Here is a 21,271-nt window from a genome sequence, read left to right on the forward strand (position 1 = left end):
TACCAACCAACATGGAATAGAAGATCAATCAGTTGGGAACTCTGATGTGGGAAACACGGGGTTCCTTTCTACAATTTAGGTAAACACTCTGAAATTTGTCATTTGGGCACTGAATTGCACAACAAGGGCCTATATGAATGACAACTTGTAAATCCGTGATAAAAGGAGAGCAACTACCCGACATAATTCTCAAATACGACCTTATCTATAATTAGAAACATGAAACAGAGGAATCGATGTCACTTTTATAAAATTGCATCCTTTCCAATTTTAGATTATTTTCTAGCTGCCACTCATATTTGTCTCCTTCATCTATCCCGTTATTTCTTAGACAGCCATCTGGCTACGAGCCTTTGAAAAGATTCAAAATACAATCTTGATCTTATTTATTGGAAATCGATTTTGATTTTAGCAATTTTCACCTTAATTGAAATATGGCATTTAGTTTTATGGGGGTAGCTTGCCCCCACCCCCGAAAAGAGACAATACCCCCATATCTCCTAATCGGTAACACGTACGATGTTGAAAATGGCAGAAATGGAATCAGCACCATCAAAAACCTATAGGAGGATATTGGTTTTGGTGGAATATCTAATAAGCTTCAAAATGAAATTCAGACAATGCCTGCCAAAAGTACTTGGAACACCCACCAATTTACGCTGCATTTGATATCTTTCATTCCTTTCATGAAAAAAATTTGCTACTTCCGCCCCCTTCCCCCTCAAACAATGTTGATGATTTAGAGAAATATCATAAAAGAAGCGCAAAAGAAAGTGCTTCCTAAAATCCTAGTCCGTTTGATAGTAAACCAACATTGTTCCGTGGGGGAGAGGGGGATGATTGGTTTTGACCTTGGAAATTGATGTCAGTGTTCCAAGACTTTTGGCAGGCATTGTACATTCATCGCAGTTCCGATGTACACTAAAATACAATGGAAGACATATTACGGTTAGATAATGGTCAGTATACGTCTAGTTGCTTTCTTGTACCACATGTAGCAGAAGGACCTAAGCTTTCAATTTATATCTATCAGTGTGCTCCTTTTTCTTATAAAAAATGTGTTCCAAAAAAAGAATGACAAAAGAAATGATAAAAGATACGCTAAGAATAACTATGAATCCCCCAAAATGTTTTATTGTAAATTCATTATGTGTTACTGAAACTCCACTTTGAGTCGTGCACCTGCTATGCATCCACTTCCTATAGACATCAGAAATTAATCCTTGCTCCTTGTACTCCAGTATTTTCTTAGAGATAACGCTATTCCAGGCAGAACTGTGTTGGAATGCGACATTCCACGAAGATTTCCCTGATGAAGTTGTGACAACTTGGAGATTACAATTCTTATGTTTGGAAGAATGATATTGGGCCAATGGATATTCCATGATAAAAGCTTGAAGTTGCCTGCGTAGGATAAATTCGTATTCACAAAAGAAATTCCGCATGAAAACTTAGAAAATATAAGTACAAAATAAAACAGTAACTCTAACCATTAGCAGAGCTTTTGATATAACTGAGGAATTCTGGCAGTATGAAACATTAAAAAAGGCTCAAATGCGAGACTTTGTCAGGTTTTAGGATGGCTCGGGATTTTCGTTTAATCAATATTGAAGCAGTACACTGAGGCTAGGACATGATGCATTGATAAGATAACTTGTTATAAGAGACATAAAAATGAAGTGAATCTTAGCAATTTTTATTCAAGAAACGTTTAAGAGCCTACCCATTGAGAAGTTTCTTTAGCCCATCTTCAGTTGTATTGCTGTTGTATTGATGCATGAATAAGTGCATGTTATGGAAGTGTGAATTGGTAGAAAACCTGAAGTATTCCTCAAGGCTTGAGCTTTTGATTGTAGCAAATTTGAAATTACTTGTAGGATTCTGTAGCTGTGATAAGAAGAGAGTTTAGAATGATATGAAGGTGCTTAAAAATATGCCACCCTTATAAAATGTTTGGGATTTCACTTAAGACATAATGCAATAGCTACAGAAACACTTTTATGGTTTTCATTACCAGAGTCAAATGACGTTGAAAATAGCACGGAAAGTTCAGAGCTGTCACTGAACTTGTCTATTTGCTAAATCATGTTTCCAACCACGGGCCGTTTTATACGTCGAGCCATGCCGTGTCGAACCAAGTCAATACACCAATTCAAGCTCTGGCCTCGTTTTGGACACTACTCTGAACTGCATTGTACGACTTTTTTGAGCTCAGATTCAGTTTTATCGCCATGCTTTTTGGTCATATAGATTTTTTCTTATTGTTTGTGCTCGTATTTTTGATTTTACGGAAAAATGAAGTTTGAAAACTCCCATTGTTTGATACTCACATTTTAGCAGTCCACTGGAAGAAGCCTCAGAACCTTTATCCTTTGCTCCAAAACACAGGCTTGTTTGAAAATTTATGGACAAATTACTCTGTAGGAAGTTGCAGCATGACTGTATAGAACCAAGACGTACTTTTAAGCTCGCTTTCAAATTTGGAAGAAATGTGGAGAACTTTAGCTTAATTTTTGTTCTCGCAGTCTTGTTAAACCAGCGGAGAAAGTTGCACAGACCAAATAACCAGAGTTTTCATTGTAAAGGGAATTTCAACGCAAAACTCATTCGCTATAAAATGTCTGAATCCATCATTGATTAAAAGCAATCAAAACAATATTCCGTTAGGCCTATTTAGATTAAATCTGTTATCGTTAAATCAACCTTTTATACCTTCATATAAAAAGCTACTCAGATTTCGTAATAGAGGTATTGCAACTCTATGGCACTGAAACTTAGATCATATTTTCAAAGACAACTGTTCTTGCATATTGAGTGGGGTCTTGAGGACACGGCTTGCAGTGTATTTCTTTAGTTTTTGTTTAATGGTAGTAGAGGAAACTTACATAATCACATGAAGATAAGAAGCAAGAATTAAAAACGCTTCTATGAGGCATCTCAATTCAGGATCATCACCCACCTAAGTGTCTTGGGGTAACAAGTTTGGAAATCTCTGTTGGAAGTAATTATATAAACATGACTCAATCACTACAGGCTTTTTTAAGCAATCGCTTAAAGCTAGAAAAAAAGAAATTTGTCAATACAGTTGTGAAAAAAAGCTGCCAAAAAGCTTTAACACCATACCTTTGGGTCGTTCATTCCTTGAAAAACATCCTGATCTTCTTGTTTGACTTTTACAGCAGTCAGAGTTGCAGTGTACGTAGACATAGCAATCACCATTGCAAAAGCAAAGACGACAAAACTGATCCTTGCCGAGCTTTTCTTCGGGTTCTTTCCACCAAGATCTCTTTGAAATGTAATCCCCGAAATGTACGAGAAGCCATCCTTAAAGTTATAAATCTTCTTTGAGCTCTCGTTTCTTTTAAAAAATAGCGTGTTTTCTAGGAGATAAATGAAGAAAAGTCCGAACAAAAACATTGCAAGAAGAACTAACAATAAAGATCCGTCAATATTTTCTACAAAGCTCAGGTTGACGAATGGAAACTCAGTCTTTTGATTGGAGAGAAGAACAATGGCAAAAGCTACATCTAGAACCGTTTCCCCAAAGTCAATGACATTAGATCTTTTTGAAGTTGTTGTTATAGGTGCCATAATCAAATCAGCATTTCCTTTAACAAGTTCTCCAACCATCCCGTTCCATTCTCCATCAACAACACTCCCGTATAGCCCGTCTCCAACTACGTAAAGATCAATCAAGATCCACAAATCGTCTTGCAGCCGTTCAAGAAGGTCCATTGTAAACCCAATACAGCAAGATCTTTGCCAGTTTGTAACATTATGTACCGAGTGTGGAACCCTACAAGGAATACCTTGACTACACGACTGCGACTCCTTATCAAGGTATTCAGGAACAACCGCCACAAAAGGCTTTTCGAGAATCGTGACAACCCTTAACAGTGATTTATGAAATTTTGATCTTGTAAGCCATGACAATTTAGGATCAAACGAGAGTAATGTTATTTGTTTTTCATTTGACCAGGAATACATCGGTAACCAGTTGAAATTTGATCGTCGCAAAGAAACCAGAACAGTTTGTTTTTTGTCATTTTTGGTACGACAAACACTTTGCGTCAAATTGAATGCATCCCGAATCACCAGCTTGGCATCCCTGTTGTAGAAATACCATTTGTTAAAACATAATCATAATCATATCCAGTTGTGAAAGAAGCGAGTAAAAATTATGTAGATTAGAATTCATAGAAATAAGTCACTACACAATATATGGCACATGGATGGTTGACGATTGTGAGGGAGCACATCAAAAACAAGCGAATCTCTCAGTTATCGCACTGAGTTGCACCTTATTATGGCTCATTTTAAGGACATTTTTACCACTTTCCACAAAAATGTGTAAAATGTGCTGAAAGATATTCTAAATTTTCTTCAAAAGATTGAATCTTTGATGAATTTATGAAAAAATAGCCATTGTACTCAATGAATTTTGTTTCGCTATCGTTAGTTACGAAGGCTTGAAACTGTCTTTTTCGAACCCTTTTAATTATTAGGTGGGGAGGGAGCACAGAAAAATTATAATTTTTAAGCCTTTGAAGTTGTATTATCCACGTTTCTTTTCAAAGAAATCTCTTTTTAAAGAGAGCACTTTTTGAATTGAAACTATTCTCGCATCTTTCAAATGCAAATGCATGAATGCAAATAAAATGAATACTTACGAGTTCGACAGTTGATTCTCTTTAGTTCCAACTATCATTGCCTGTTTAATGTTCAATAAGTTTAGGCTGCTCCAACTTAATGATGGCAAATTATTATCACTTTCATCGGTCTCGAGATTCAGCAAAATTGAAGGAACAAATCTTTCTTCGATGTTTGACTCAAGCGTCACCCAAATCACATTTGATTTCAAGGTAGCAATTGATTTTGATCTTGCCAAAATTAGTTCTGTCAAACCATTCGAGGATAACAAAATGATTGTTGCTGTTGATGTTGTTATAGCCTTATAGAGCATTGTACGAATATCCTCTATCATTGTGGAACCACCGCCAATCCTGTGAAAGTATAGTTCACCTGTGTCCTGCCTTGAGCCATCCTGGCGTTGTTTATCTGTGACATGAGCTAGTTTGTCAGCAAAGTAATGGGCACAATGATCTTCTTCTACAACAATAATGACTGGCCGGGTGAACACATCCTTCATCAATGTTTCCAGAGCATTGACGTACACTTGTTTATATCTTTTACAGAATTTGTGCTCTTTGTTGGTAAACATGGATACCTGTTATCACGAAAACATAGGAAACTTGAAAAGAATGAAGAACAATTTCAAAGCACTCAAGTATTGATGCCTTTTGTCAACAACATTTAATCAGAAAATCACTGACACTATTAGATCACAAGAATATTTAGCCCGCCTCAAGACCAAATCGAAACCGTCTTGATCTTTTTAACGTAGGCTTTCCTGTCCCGTCATGTGACAAAAGTCCCAAAAACGTAGGAAGAGGAAATATTAGCTAGGAAAGAAGGGAGTTTTCAAGATATGTCTTTCCCGCTTCGTATATCGAGAAGAAATGATAAAGTTTTAAACAGCCCTCTTAAACTGATGTTGCTAACAGTCAAAACATTTATGTTGTTTGACCTCTAATCGGGTCACACACACATGAAGCTTCGACTAATTTATGCGCCATACGTAGGGGCAAGACAGCCTTCTTACTTTTAACTATATCAAGTCGATGTTCGATATAATAAGTGACGTAGGCCAATGAATATTAAGATTAAAAAAAATTCAAACACAATTTGATTTTTTGCTTGCGTTGACTCACAAATCAAATTTCACTAAAGTATAATCCTAGATATTTTCTTTATTACCTCAGAGCAGTTTTCAATTTCCAATGAATGAACATCTTTCTTGATGGCATGCACTTCCTGCAAGATCTGTTCTATTTTATCTCCAACAAAGTAGGTTTCTAGCCCCACTCTGTTTTTTGAACTATTTTCAGATAACACCTCTATGATATTCGCAAGCCCCTTGTTCTTGTCCAAAAGTTCATATCGCATGTTAAATGAAGCATTCCTTATGTTAACATGCTGATAAGAACTATTCGATCTTCCGATGACGTTCGCATTCTCAACAAACGTTGTGATGTTGTATTCCAATGCACGACAACCTACTGTAGATGACATCAACAACGTGAAGCAGAAGATTGTCGTGCATAGTTCTGCATCTTTCATCTTCATCCTTCACCAGCAGGCTCTTCCTGGTTCATCTTCTATAAATTTCAGATCAGAAGTAAGCCATGGCGCACAAAACGAATCCTTTACCGATAGACTTCTGTTATGTATACCAAGATCAATTGAACATGCTTAGATTAACTTTATTCCAGTCAACTTTAACTGTTAACTTTATTCGAGTCAACGTAATCTCGAGAATCCGTGGCACCGAGCACGATTTCAAACTATTATCCTAGCTACGACGTTGGTATCTACATTAAGAGAGAAGGGAACCAGTGAGTGTCCTTTTCACAAAACCAAGCGCTTGATGAGACAATTTAGATTTCTCATTAATAATTCATCAGCATCCATATTTTCGACGTTTTTGCTTATTGTCTCCCGCAAAGACTAATTTTATTCATCCACGTTTTAATCTGCTCGGTTCTGCTTGTTTGCTGTTGCTTAAATTATGTTATTTGTATACTTCTTTAATTCTATTTTATTACTTCTTGCAAAAACCGGGCTGTTTTCATACCACTGGTTGCTGTGTGGAGCCTCGTTAGATTCAAATATGTTATAAAACACCTCGACTAGAAGTATGCAATATGTGAATTGTATTGATTGATTCTTATAATTGTTCTTATAAAAAAAGTAAATTCCTCATTTGACAGTTTCAGAGTGCCGAAATTTCCAAGAAATATTCTGAAATGTATTTTAAGCTAAACTAAAGGGTGTAATCGCAAAATTTTGCTGCTCGCTTCGCTTGCAGGAAGGTCTCTTCTGGTTTCTTGTCCAAGGGCTTGTTATAACTATTAAATGCATAACCATTGTCACTGTCAACAAGATATTTCCATGATATTCAGTCAAAGAGGGCCTATATGCTTGCTCTTGACGTTGTCCTCGATCTTTTAAAAAAAAAGATTTCCAAACAGTAAGATTATACTGTCTTTAGCAGAAACCAGGCAACAAATGGCTCAAACTTGCTTAGCCAGTAAACGGTGTAAAGGCCTACAAGCTAGGCACATACAACGAAATTGTTAGTTTAAAGATTATACACGTATACACGATTTAATTGACAGATTAAAACGTTTTTTCATTCATTTTCAAAACATTTTAAGATTTCAAGAAACAGTAAATGGGAGTTCATGAAATATGTCGGCAGCCAATTTTATATTCGTCGGCACGTGAATTTTTCTATGACTGTCGGCACATAGTAGTTTGGTTTCTAGCGCCACCCCTGCCAGCGGTCAATGAACGAATATTTAAGCCGCTCTTACACGGTCAGATTTTGTCGAATTCGATAACGTCGAATCTAGTTTTCCTTTAGATTTGTCGCATCGAATGCCCCTTTTACACGATCAGATTTTGTCGAATTAGATAAGAGTAAACTTCCTCAATTCTGTTTATGAAATGGAGTAGGTTGCTTCAGCTGCCATAGTTATAGCACTGGTATCAAAAAAACGAAGAAATAAAGAGACGAAAACGAACAAAATGGACAAAAGAATGGCTGAATCAATGTCCTGTATTTGGAACATCGCTACATATTTGAACGAGTTGTGCTTCACCGAAGTAAAGGACTACATGAAATACATGAGTATTTAGCAATGAATAATTTTTTTTCATTTTTTGTTGAACTTTTTGTTGAACCAAGGCAGAACATGGCAATTCGGGTGACGTAGCAGCGTGGGCGAGATAAAATGTCATTCATTCACCTTTCGATTTGTCGAATGAAATAGAACACGTTCGATATTTGAAAAATCGAATTCGACAATCTGATGATGGCTTTCGACATACGATTTCTCCTTATCTCACCTATTGGAAATATAATAATACAATTTTATATTCAAATCAAACGGCTCATTCAGTGACATAGCGTCACATACCTGCCATTACAACTCATCTACTAGACCCCTCAGGTGTATTCGTATTGTGATTTTACAATAGCTCGTTGATATAACTGTTAATATAACAAAAACAAATATTTTTCCCACCAATAATCTTGCCACATCCTCTATAGAAAACGATATTGTGGCGTCCGATACAAGGAAACATGCACATGTTCAAAATCTAAAGTTTACATTTATTAATTGGGGCTCCGAATCGGGGCCCCTGAAACAGATAAGGCATCCCACAGCCACCCCCTTGTCCCAGGCTATCAACAACCCTGTCCATTTCCATCCACTTCATCCATCCAAACCCATTTCCAGTTCAGGTACCCTACTTCTTCCTTTTCCCTACCCACTTGCCCCTTCCTTCCCATAGTCACACTAAGCCCTGCCCACTCTAACTTTATGCCTCTATGTACAGGTTATACACCTTAATCTTCATACTTCTCCCAGCCCCTTGTCTCTAGAGCCACGTCAAATCATGTTTATCCCCACGCACTCAATTAAGGTGCCTCCAGACACTCTACAGTATTTTGATAAGCATTCTGTGTTGATTCCTACATTTTGATTATCTTTATAACATATATATATATATCTTTTTATCTGTATTTCCTTACGTTTGCAACCGTGATAATGGGCACAGGATTGCGAGGGGCGCCTACGAGAAATGGACCTACCGAATTAAGGTCCCAAAATGTCCCTCGTGGGTTTCTGGCTGATGAGTTGCTATTTTATCATTTTCTGCCCACTTTAAAGCTTATTGCCCAAAACGTACAAAGGGCACACACAATCAACACCCATCTGAGTTTGAGGCTGTAACCACGTGGTAGTGATTACTCCTTATCTCCTTTTTTCTCATTTGTCCCTTTCTCATTTTATATTTACACATTGGTTTTTTTAGTTTTTATCTTTATGCCTATAAAAACAATTGCATCTCTGCCCAAATTAGTCATCACTGCAGATTAAACCTCTCCCTAATGTGCTTTCATACAATCATGCAACTACAAACTTTACTTCCTTCCGATTGCCGTTTCAAGGTGTAATATTTTACATAAACATTTCATAAATATTATAGATTGCATATCGTACAACATCGTGTGACAATATATCTTTGAATTAATTTTCTAACTCATGAATAAAATACCAACAAAATGAAGGGCAAAGAGCTCCCTCAGAAATCATGCCCTAGACATCAGAAATTCAGTCATGAGGCTACGTTCCCACATCATCGAGAGCGAGTTGGGCCGTTGGTGCATCGGCGCAAATCGCTAAACCTACCACTGATTTAAGCAGGAAGCGGTTACTTTGGAATTTCCATAATAACCATAATTCCATAATAATTTAATTGATAAAGGGGAGGGAAAGGACAAGAAAAGACTCTTTTCCCCACTAACAGCCTATGCACCAGTCCTACCTAATAGCATCCAAATAAATGCTAACAGCATAAAGGAATGCCTAAAGGTACGAGAAATTTTATTGAAGGCATCAAGAGGAAAAAGAGGGAGGGATGGCCGGGTAAATAAACAACACACTCTATTAGTCGCCTTTCACCAAGCAAAGTGAAACCAACACTATGCCAAAAACCTTAAATACCCCCAAGAATAACCTGGGGAATGAAAACCGCCATGAGCCATAAATCTTGCCCTAGCATTACTAAACAAAACCCCCGGAGGCCAAGACTACTTCGCAATACCAATAAACGAGTAATGCAAATGCAAGAGAACCACGAGAACCATGAGACCAAAAATATGAATAACAGTCAATAATCAACTCAGGAGTAACAGCCAATGCAAAAGCCTCTCGTGAAATTAACTCTGATTAAATTTCATTAAATCATCATTTTAAGATGGAATTGTACAAGGAAAGTAAGAGCGCATTGTTTCATATTTGATAATGCTACGAGTCTTGGAGCACTGACCATAGTTTTCAAGGACAAATTCAACAATCCCCCTCACTCCTGTTGGCTTCATACAAAACGAGGTTTAAGATCAGACGTAAAATGCTCGTATTTTCGTCTAGGTGTTTTGGAGTCTGTCTACCTGAAAAAGGGCGCAAAAAGAGGGACCCCGACTTGTGTAGATAGAGATAGTTTTCTCTCTCTGAATCTTTAACTAGGTGTGAGATAAGCGGCTGCGATTGGTCAGAAACAAAAAACAATCAATCGCGCTATTCTCCCTCTCACGTCTTCCTCTTTCGATCCACACCTTGATGTAAAATTTCTGCTTACCCTTGGACGTTATCCAACGCTTATAATCTGAAGGGTGTCATGCGAAATCTACTTTAGTAAGACCAGTTTTCGCTTTTCGCTGCTATTCTCAAACTTTGTGGTACCAACGGCTCAAACGTTTTTCGTGTGACTTGTAAAATATTTAAGTAAACTTTCAACATTTTTTTGGATGTAAGAAAGGGAAAAATTATTACATTTGGAATAGAAATGAAAAACAAAATTGCATTGTATTGTATTTTATTGAATGATATTGTACTGTATTGTGAGCAAGCCTCTCTACTATGACATCATCTACATAAAGCAGGAATATTTTGACCACTCTATATTAAGTTTCTCCCAGTTCATCCGATATATATGAGCACTGGCTATAGTGATCAAGAGGGAAGAGGGCTGTCCAAGTCTCATTTTCTAACAAAGAGCCATCTTATATTTGTTGAAAAGTTCAAAATTCGAAGCACCTTTAGATAGAAAAAAACTCTAGCATAGAATTTTTTCAATCACATTTCCACGCCTCCCATAGCCATGGCTTTAAGCTCATCGTCAGCTATGCTACTTCCCTTTTTGATACAATCATAGCACCTCTCTGTTTGACAAGATCCTAGATAACAACAATCCTTCTGTCTTAAATTACGCAATAACGCTACCTACGCCCAGCGCTCAGCCTCGCTTTAATCTACCTTGTTTGTACATTTCCTTCGCCCCACTCATCCACTTTCCCAGCTTATTTCACCTTTTTTGTGCATACTCTCTCTGCATCAAACTTGCATCACTCCCGTTGTTTCATTGCGTATAAAGGCAGTGACATTCCTCATTAAGGAAATCAACCCTCTATAAAAGTAGAAACGATACCATTGAATGACTTTACTCATACATAAGTATCTAGAAGTATTCTCTAGCTTGTTTTTTTTCCAATGTAGATACTTGAGACTTTCATATAAGGAACTAGCAAAACACATAAATCACGCGCCACAAATCCAGAGATTGAGTTTAGAGAGCTAAGGTTTAGCTCGTACAAGTAGCGCTTGAGAAAGGCCTGGCAGTACCATAAAAGCTTTTTAGGCTGAAATATGCATTATGAATAAATACTGAGCTCGTAACCTGCCATAATGAGAGACCAATTCACATTTCAGATCTTCATAAAGAATTTAATTACAGGAAGATAGAATTGAGATAGACGAATGAAGCGAAAGCAAAATCAACAGGGTGTGCCCCATTGAAATCGCTTACTTAACATTGATATAGCAAGGATCAATAGAAGAATTGGCATTCACAAAATCACCACTGATAGCAATAGCCAAAAATTAATATTGAAAATAATTCACGCAAAGCACCCTAAGCCTGTACTTTCATTGAAATTGTTGGGAATGTCTATTCTAGAATTACTCGCAAACTATTGCTCCGATTTGCAAAGTACCATGGAAGACAGCTTGTTTACGTATTGTTGACCAGCAATAGACCATCGTGCATTGCTGATAGTTGTTGTCAGGTGCGGATCCAGCCTGAATTCTTACCTATGCAAAGGTTGTCAGAAAGAGATGCCACGCCCTTTAATGTTGGAAACGCCCATTTTTTTCTGAATAAAATCAGTATCACTGGTATTGAATAGGGGGTTCCAAAAGGAATTCTAAGGAAGCCACTCCCAAAGAGAAGACTAAATTTACCTGCAATTCAAAGGAAAAAGGTTTTTAGTAGCCCGATCTCGATAGGAGTTGAACCAGCCCCCCCCCCCGCATTCCGAACGCAGTAGTTATCCTACAACACTACAGAATAGACATTGCAAGGTTGACTGACTTAGCTAGAGGTTCCTTAGCAGGGGTGAAGCAGCGATTGTCAATTCTCATTTCATTAGTTGCAACAAACATTTGCAGAGGTCGACTGTAAACAATTGCATAGGTCAACTCTGATTCCTATTGGTTGGCTGTACCGCTGCAGAGGCAAGCTCGACTTCTGATTTGATAAATCAAATCTCACCTATGCTCGCGCCAAAGATTGCAGAGGTAAAGTACACTCTGATTGGCTTACAAGACGCTTGCATAAGTCAAACCAGCTCTTGAGGGACAAACAAGTTTCTGGATTCAGAAAATACGAACCACATCAATGCCAAGAATCGCCTCTCGACTAATCTGTGCAAAAAGCCGAAAGATAGTCAGCAAAAAATATGCCCTGTCGTCGGCAGGTTGTTGGTATCAACGGGGGAAGGTCTAGGACGGACGTTGCTAAAGAATTTGCCAAAGAAACTATTAATTAAGAATTTTCCATCTCCATTTATTTTGTTGTTGTAAAGATCTGACTTATGCTTCTGCATAGGTTGCTGTAGTCTGGATCCAGGCGCGGATCTAGCCAAAATTATGACCAGTTTCGGGGTGCTTTACCCCGTTACGGTCCTGTGTGTTATTGGTCCATAAATATTGCTAAAAGTTGCTAATGAGGTTAGTAAAATGTGATTAATTTGCCCATACTTATCTAAAATGTCACAATTTTACTCGGTTCATCATGGCCTTTGATCCTTATCTTGCAACTTCGTTTATTTTTCCCAAAATTTTTCCGAAACAACTGATTTTCATGAATTTTTTTCGAGAAAGAAATTCTATTCCCTCAATACAAAACTTCAGATTCTTATTTGCATCAGTATTTCATATTGTATGATTTCGTTTTGAAGCGTCCACACTTTCGAGCTATGGATATCGATATCGAATATGCTTTTTAGCCAACGGTTTTTTCGCATAAAGAAAACACATGCGCACCGGTTTCCTAAGGTTTTCAGGAAACAAAAGCCACCGGTTTCAATCATAGAGATATGGGCGCATAGATAGCATACTCCAAACTGTCACTTCGAGTGGCGACTGATTTCCTCGATTTTGAATTCCTCGGATATTTTGGGATAGAAGATGAATTAGGAAGCTGGGAACTTTAGATAGAAATTAAAGATTCACAGAAAAACATGGCTCTTTTAATTTGACTGGTTTTTTTAAACCTGTGCAACCGGTCTAGATTCGCACCTGGGATCCGCCTCTGGTTGTAATATCATGCATTCCAGTTTTGCACTTCGTTTTACTCGGCAAGAGTCAAGGGGGGGGGGGCTAGGTCTTCCGTAGTAAAGGTACTTTGAGATGTGCCGCGAGCAAGGGGATGCTTTATCAAGCTTCTAGTCTAGCTACGGGTACTGCAATGCTTTGATTAAACGCCCGGGGCATTTATTAAATATTTTGATATTTTAGGGGGTGTCTATTCGAGGGGGCGTTTAAAAGAGGGGGTGTTTATTGATTTTTTTCACTCTTCCTTGGCAATATGTTTATAAAAACATCTAATGATGATCGCACTTAGCGTGAAACTCTGAGAGACAACTAGATAAGTCTGGTTCCAGAAGTAATAAACGCTACTGGGACGTTTTGGAAAAGAAATTTTTGAAAAAAAGGGAAACTTCCCACAGTAACGTTGAAACTCAGAAAGAAGGGCGTACATCGTAAATTTCCTCATTTTTTCACGAAATAAAGCTTAAGAAGCATGGTAGTATATTGTTAATTATTGTCCTGTGTGTTTCGAAAACGTTTCGAACGTTACGTTACGTTACGAATACGTTTGCTCTCGAAACAAAACAGTTAAGGAAAAGTTACGTATCCACGGATTTTCACATCAATGAACTTATTAAGAAGTGGATATGATTGCAGTCAAGGTGGGGGCACACCAGGTGGGGGGAAAACTAGGTGGGGACACTCCAGGTGGGGGCACTCCAGGTCCAGGATATCCTTTCCCGACAAATCATCTGGGGCTCAGTTCACAGCTGAATTAGTTAATGAAAAATGCTGAGACAAAGAAACATAAGAACGCATTGATTTTGGCATTACAAACTTAATGAATACTACAAAATAAAGTGAGCAATTTTGATTTTGTGAGCAAGTTAATGTTGACTAGTTACGACCACTTTTTAATGCGTCTAGATGCTTTCTTGTACCATGTGTAGCAGGAGAACCTAAGCTTTCAATTTATATCTATTTGTGTGCTCTTTTTTCTTAAAGAAAATGTGTTCCAACAAAAGAATGACAAAAGAAATGATGAAAGAGACGCTAAGAATAACTATGAATCCCCCAAAATGCTTTATCGTAAATTCATAATGTGTTGCTGTAACTCCACCTTGAGTCATGCAGCTGCTATGCATCCACTTCTTATAGAAATCTGAAATTAATCCTTGCTCCTTGTACTCCAGTATTTTCGTAGAGATTACACTATTCCAGGCAGAACCGCGTTGGAATGCGACATTCCACGTAGATTTCCCTGATGAAGTTGTGACAACTTGGAAATTACAATCCTTTTGTTTGGAAGCACGATATTGGGCCATGGGATTTTCCAGAATAAGAGCTTGAAGTTGCCTGCGTAGGATAAATTTGTATTCACAAAAGAAATTCCGCTTGAAAACTTAGAAAATATAAGTACAAAATAAAACAGTAACTCTAACCATTAGCAGAGCTTTTGATATAACTGAGGAATTCTGGCAGTATGAAACATTAAAAAAGGCTCAAATGCGAGACTTTGTCAGGTTTTAGGATGACTCAGGATTTTCGTTTAATCAATATTGAAGCAGTACACTGAGGCTAGGACATAATGCATTGGTAAGCTAACTTGTTATAAGAGACATAAACATGAAGTGAATCTTTTTTATTTTTATAGCAATTTTTATTCAAGAAACGTTTAAGAGCCTACCCATTGAGAAGTTTCTTTATCCCATCTTCAGTTGTATTGATGTTGTATTGATGCATGAATAAGTGCATGTTATGGAAGTGTGAATTGGTAGAAAACCTGAAGTATTCCTCAAGGCTTGAACTTTTTATTGTAGCAAATTTGAAATTACTTGTAGGATTCTGTAGCTGTGATAAGAAAAGAGTTTAGAATGATATAAAGGTGCTTAGAAATATGCCACCCTTAGAAACAAGGACACATTTTGTTCTAGACCAATCAACGAGTTTGTTTACAAAATGTCATTAGCCAATCACCTGCCTCCATTTCGAGCTAGATTTTTCAATATTTCAAACAAAAACACAGTTGCTGTGGAGAAAAACCTACCCCTATACTTTTACCCGGGAGAAAAATTTACGTTTTTCTACGAAGAAGATTTTTTAAACTTACTTTCTAGAGTAATTTTTTGATACGAATCTAGGAGCCCTAAGCAGGAACACAAACGGTTGGAAAAATATCTGCAGTGAAACATTACCTATTTTCTACCTCGGCCCTACCGCCAAAAATGCCCACCCCGTAATTTATTTCTTATGAATTTTTTGTTAATTAAACAAGGAATTTTTTTCAAGATTTAAGGTACCTGATATTTTGCACAAATAAATCACCCAGCCATCACCTGGGAATATTGTATTTTCCAAACAAAACTAGGCTTTATGATTGCCTTTTCCTATAAAATTTCCTTTATGAATAAACCAGAAATTTGTCAATACAGTTGTGAAAATAGCTGCCAAAAAGCTTTAACACCATACCTTTGGGTCGTTCATTCCTTGAAAAACATCCTGATCTTCTTGTTTGACTTTTACAGCAGTCAGAGTTGCAGTGTACGTAGACATAGCAATCACCATTGCAAAAGCAAAGACGACAAAACTGATCCTTGCCGAGCTTTTCTTCGGGTTCTTTCCACCAAGATCTCTTTGAAATGTAATCCCCGAAATGTACGAGAAGCCATCCTTAAAGTTATAAATCTTCTTTGAGCTCTCGTTTCTTTTATAAAATAGCGTGTTTTCCAGGAGATAAATGAAGAAAAGTCCGAACAAAAACATTGCAAGAAGAACTAACAATAAAGATCCGTCGATATTTTCTACAAAGCTCAGGTTGACGAATGGAAACTCAGTCTTTTGATTGGAGAGAAGAACAATGGCAAAAGCTACATCTAGAACCGTTTCCCCAAAGTCAATGACATTAGATCTTTTTGAAGTTGTTGTTATAGGTGCCATAATCAAATCAGCATTTCCTTTAACAAGTTCTCCAACCATCCCGTTCCATTCTCCATCAACAACACTCCCGTATAGCCCGTCTCCAACTACGTAAAGATCTATCAAGATCCACAAATCGTCTTGCAGCCGTTCAAGAAGGTCCATTGTAAACCCAATACAGCAAGATCTTTGCCAGTTTGTAACATTATGTACCGAGTGTGGAACCCTACAAGGAATACCTTGACTACACGACTGCGACTCCTTATCAAAGTACTCAGAAACAGTCGCAACAAATGGCTCTTCGAGAATTGTCACAACCCTTAACAATGATTTGTGAAATTTTGATCTAGAAAGCCATGACAATTTAGGATCAAACGAGAGTAATGTTATTTGTTTTTCATTTGACCAGGAATACATCGGTAACCAGTTGAAATTTGATCGTCGCAAAGAAACCAGAACAGTTTGTTTTCTGTCATTTTTGGTACGACAAACACTTTTTGTCAAATTGAATGCATCCCGAATCACCAGCTTGGCATCCCTGTTGTAGAAATACCATTTGTTAAAACATAATCATAATCATATCCAGTTGTGAAAGAAGCGAGTAAAAATTATCTAGATTAGAATTCATAGAAATAAGTCACTACAGAATATATGGCACATGAACGGTTGACGATTGTGAGGGAGCACATCAAAAACAAGCGAATCTCTCAGTTATCGCACTGAGTTGCACCTAGATGCGGCTCATTTTAAGGACAAATACAGAAAATTTGGCTTACTAGCCGGTAGAATGATGAAAATGTTTCTGGACATTGGACCGATAACAGTAAAGCCCTTTAATGAGACGTTTGCGCAGCTCAGTAGATGGAAGCGTCTTTTCTAACTATGCTTCTACAGAAGTCCTGCCGTCGTACATTTTAAAGCCACAAAGGATGGAAGCTACACTACAGTCCTTGCCCATTCTACAGTGTTATTAAACTACTAAAACATAGCAGCTTAAATTATTGAAGGCAGTTAGCAACTTTAGATCTTTTCCGTGCAAACTGCAAAGGCAAAATATCAGTCATTTAATATTTTTCAACCTCTTTGCACTGCAACCCTCTTTTAGATTTCTCAGCAAAAAAGCAATTCTGGCAGCTATTAGCTGATGTGAACCTTCGATGCAAAAGCTGCACATAAAGCAACCTAACAAGAAGCAACATAAGAAACATAAGTCTGGGAGAGAGATTTGATTAAAGGCAGTACGTTGCGCCGTTCATTGGTTTATCAAAACAAAGAACAAAGTATCTATTTCAGTGAGTTTTCATTTCGTAACAAAGGACGCTTAATGATGCTAACGATGAGTTGTTCTAATTTGTCATGCTTCCCTAATTTCGAGGACCCTCGAAATTCAACAAAATGAACAGCGCGACACACTGCCTTCAACAGAAAATGACTAGAGCGAGGCCTCGTTTTAGCTGACGGCGCTGCATTGATAAATAGCCTAATACAATGAGCTTCGAAGCCTTTAAAGAATAACAGTGCGAGATAAGCCTGTCAAAATCAAGGAATGAATCTGAAAGTAGTCAGGAATGGGGTAACGTGCAGAAAATAGATCGTTTGCGAAAAGGTTGTGATTATGATAAGGTTACAGGTTCATCTAGGATACAGTATAACTCCAAATAAAAGAAATCGTTGTTTTGATTGAACCTTATTGTTTTCGTAATCGCTCAATATGTACGGATTTTTGTCGGCATATATGGAAGAAGTAAATATTGAATTCTTGAAGTCATTTAATTGGCGCACAGCTTTCATTTTACATTCTTTTTTAGAATATCTTATTTCCGCGGGGTCCGTGTAATCGAAAATTTACGCAGAAATGAGTTTTGTGGACTCACAAATTTGTAGTTATCGGCAATGGCTTTGAATCTGTCGAAAATTTTGGGACAGAGAAATCTGGAATTGAATGACAATAGGATTGATGCTTTATGCCTTTATTAACAAGAGAGATATTCCTTACCCTTGTTCCCATTATATGCAGTCTATCTCCAGAGCAACTTAGGAGATGAATATTTCAAGAAAATTATTTTCTTTGCATTGTTTTCCAAGTAGGTCCTCTTGCTCGACCTACAGTTTGGGCAGCGGCTATGAGTAAACAGGTGTGGGTGAAAATTTGAAGATATTACTGAATCATGTCTTTGCTATTTAGATGTGGTGACAGCTTATCTTCAAAGAACCCTTCTTGCTGAAGACAAAAACAGCGATTAAGATCGGAATGCATAGCGGTAGTTGTCTTGAGAAATTGACTGTGTTTTGTATTTTCATGCCGCACGATATTAGGCCGGTTCTTCAAATTACAGTCGCAAAGCATGCCGGTTGCCCAAGAGCCTTTAAGAGAGCGCCATTTGAAATTTGTATCGCTTCTTTCAACTACAAATGCATGAATGCAAATAAAATGAATACTTACGAGTTCGACAGTTGATTCTCTTTAGTTCCAACTATCATTGCCCTTTTAATGTTCAATAAGTTTAGGCTGCTCCAACTTAATGATGGCAAATTATCATCATTTCCATCCGACTCGAGATTCAGCAAAATTGAAGGAACAAATCTTTCTTCGATGTTTGACTCAAGCGTCACCCAAATCACATTTGATTTCAAGGTAGCAATTGATTTTGATCTTGCCAAAATTAGTTCTGTCAAACCATCAGAGGATAATAAAATGATTGTTGCTGTTGATGTTGTTATAGCCTTATAGAGCATTGTACGAATATCCTCTATCATTGTGGAACCACCGCCAATCCTGTGAAAGTATAGTTCACCTGTGTCCTGCCTTGAGCCTTCCTGGCGTTGTTTATCCGTGACATGAGCTAGTTTGTCAGCAAAGTAATGGGCACATTGATCTTCTTCTACAATAATCATGATTGGCTGAGTGAACACATCCTTCATTAATGTTTCCAGAGCATTGACATAGACTTGTTTATATCTTTTACAGAATTTGAGCTCTTTGATGGTAAACATTGACACCTGTTATGACGAAAGCATAGAAAACATGAAAAGAATGAAAAACAATTTCAAATAATGCAAGTAGTGATGCCTTTTGTCAACAACATTTAATCAGAAAATCATTGACATTACTAGATCGCAAGACAATTTAACACGCCTCAATGACCAAATCGAATATCGTCTTGATCTTTTTAACGTAGGCTTTTCCTGACCCGTCAACAGCCTTCTTACTGTTAACTATATCAAGTCGATGTTCGATATGATAAGTGACGCAGGCCAATGAATATTAAGATTAAAAAAATTCATGTTTGCGTTGATTTAAGAATCAAATTTTACTAAAGTATAATCTTAGATATTTTCTTTATTACCTCAGAGCAGTTTTCAATTTCCAATGAATGAACATCTTTCTTGATGGCATGCACTTCCTGCAAGATCTGTTCTATTTTATCTCCAACAAAGTAGGTTTCTAGCCCCACTCTGTTTTTTGAACTATTTTCAGATAACACCTCTATGATATTCGCAAGCCCCTTGTTCTTGTCCAAAAGTTCATATCGCATGTTAAATGAAGCATTCCTTATGTTAACATGCTGATAAGAACTATTCGATCTTCCGATGACGTTCGCATTCTCAACAAACGTTGTGATGTTGTATTCCAATGCACGACAAGCTACTGTAGATGACATCAACAACGTGAAGCAGAAGATTGTCGTGCATAGTTCTGCATCTTTCATTTTCATCCTTCACTAGCAGGCTCTTCCTCGTTCATCTTCGAAAAATTTAAGATCAGAGGTTAGCCGCAGCGCACGGACGAATTCTTTACCGAAAGTGATTCATCGAACATGCTAAAGCTGTTAACTTTTTTGCAGTCAATATCACCCGATTACTAACAAAAGTCAAAACTATGGCGTCGATATTCTTCTCCTTGAAGTTTTGAGCGAAGAGAATCAGTGAATCAGCTTTTCACTTAAGCCTTTGACAAAGCCAAGCGTTCGATGAGAATATTATGAAATTTCATTAATATTTGATCAGCATTCATGTATTCGAGGTTTCGCTTATTGTTTCCCTAAAAGACTAGTTTTACTCATTCAAAACATGTGTAAGCCTGTTACTTGGTGATGGGTTCATGGAATTAATTTCTTCGGCTATTTACTAGGCTATCAAACAAACAAAGTGAACAAACTTCATTTCTAAATAAATATTTATAACTTTCGGCAGGCGCATTTTGAGAAAACGTATTCCCAATTTGCGTACCACTCAAAGTGTAGTCTAAAATTGTCAAATTGTAAAAAACTGTTCCTTAAAGTCAAAAACAAATTACCACGATTAGATTGCCTAGTAAAGTGTTGGTGAATATTTGCATAGAAAGACAAGTAATCATGAAAGCAAGAGGAATTTTTTTTTATTTATAGATTCATAAACAAATGTTAATAGTCTTAGCTGAAAAATGTATCGAAGTCTAAGGATTTTAAGCTTTTTAAAACTGGGAAGAGAGGGAGAACGAAAGGATTGATGAGAAATAGCTCTGACAGCCTTTTTTTGCAGCTTAAATATTGGCTCCAGGTACGAGTCATATGTTTGTCCCCAAACAGTGATGCCATATTGTAGAAATGACATGAATAAAGCATTGTAGATACATATCAGTGATTCAGATGTAAGAAGATTTCGAATTCTGAAAAGAATGCCACACGTTCTTGCCAATTTTTTTTGGAAAGTTCACCAAGATGATACTTCCAGCTTAGGTTTTCATCAAGCAAAGGACCTAGAAACTTAAAATATTTGACTCTGGTGATGTGTTTTTTCCTATTTTAATTACAGTGTCTGGAGGTATTGACAATGAGGTAGAATGGAAGATAACATAATTAGTTTTGTCTATGTTCAATGATAACTTATTGGCATCAAGCCATCTTTTTACAAATTTAAGCTCAATATTAACTGTTTTAACAAGATTATCAAGAGTTTCCGTATCATAGTAAATGTTGGTGTCATCGGCAAAGAGATAAAATTTCAATTTTCTTGAGACATTAGGCAAGGCATTAATGAAAATTAGAAAGAGAAGAGGTCCAAGTAAAGATCCTCGAGGTACACCACAAGTA

At 37.2% G+C, this 21,271-nt stretch overlaps 2 protein-coding genes across 2 annotated transcripts; both read right to left on the reverse strand.

Annotated features, from left to right (window-relative positions):
- Positions 1–901: 901 nt before the first annotated feature.
- LOC135682849 (glutamate receptor ionotropic, NMDA 3A) lies at positions 902–7,491 on the reverse strand. Its single transcript, XM_065197921.2, has 5 exons — positions 5,818–7,491; positions 4,671–5,227; positions 3,124–4,108; positions 1,724–1,887; positions 902–1,404 (listed from the first exon to the last, which is right to left on the reverse strand). Exons 1-5 carry the CDS (start codon positions 6,184–6,186, stop codon positions 1,008–1,010), a joined length of 2,472 nt encoding a protein of 823 aa, XP_065053993.2. The 5' UTR covers positions 6,187–7,491; the 3' UTR covers positions 902–1,007.
- A 6,591-nt stretch (positions 7,492–14,082) lies between these two features.
- On the reverse strand, positions 14,083–21,006 carry LOC135682848 (glutamate receptor ionotropic, NMDA 3A). Its single transcript, XM_065197920.2, has 5 exons — positions 19,547–21,006; positions 18,643–19,199; positions 15,753–16,737; positions 14,971–15,134; positions 14,083–14,639 (listed from the first exon to the last, which is right to left on the reverse strand). The coding sequence occupies exons 1-5, from the start codon at positions 19,913–19,915 to the stop codon at positions 14,243–14,245; spliced, it is 2,472 nt and encodes an 823-aa protein (XP_065053992.2). The 5' UTR covers positions 19,916–21,006; the 3' UTR covers positions 14,083–14,242.
- Positions 21,007–21,271: the final 265 nt, after the last annotated feature.

The sequence above is a fragment of the Rhopilema esculentum genome, chromosome 16, assembly GCF_057945365.1.
Source record: "Rhopilema esculentum isolate cy_ngs chromosome 16, ASM5794536v1, whole genome shotgun sequence".
Classification (NCBI taxonomy): Eukaryota; Metazoa; Cnidaria; class Scyphozoa; order Rhizostomeae; family Rhizostomatidae; genus Rhopilema; species Rhopilema esculentum.

Bases quoted from the DNA above. Each gene is read 5' to 3' on its own strand.
- LOC135682848 (XM_065197920.2), bottom strand. From the start codon at position 19,915: ATGAAAATGAAAGATGCAGAACTATGCACGACAATCTTCTGCTTCACG. The intron at 16,738-18,642 runs GTAAGTATTCAT...TTTCTACAACAG, and splicing joins GAGAATCAACTGTCGAACTC to GGATGCCAAGCTGGTGATTC. The intron at 14,640-14,970 runs GTAGGCTCTTAA...TATCCTACGCAG, and splicing joins ATAAAGAAACTTCTCAATGG to GCAACTTCAAGCTCTTATTC.
- LOC135682849 (XM_065197921.2), bottom strand. From the start codon at position 6,186: ATGAAGATGAAAGATGCAGAACTATGCACGACAATCTTCTGCTTCACG. The intron at 4,109-4,670 runs GTAAGTATTCAT...TTTCTACAACAG, and splicing joins GAGAATCAACTGTCGAACTC to GGATGCCAAGCTGGTGATTC. The intron at 1,888-3,123 runs GTATGGTGTTAA...TTCTTATCACAG, and splicing joins AAGGAATGAACGACCCAAAG to CTACAGAATCCTACAAGTAA.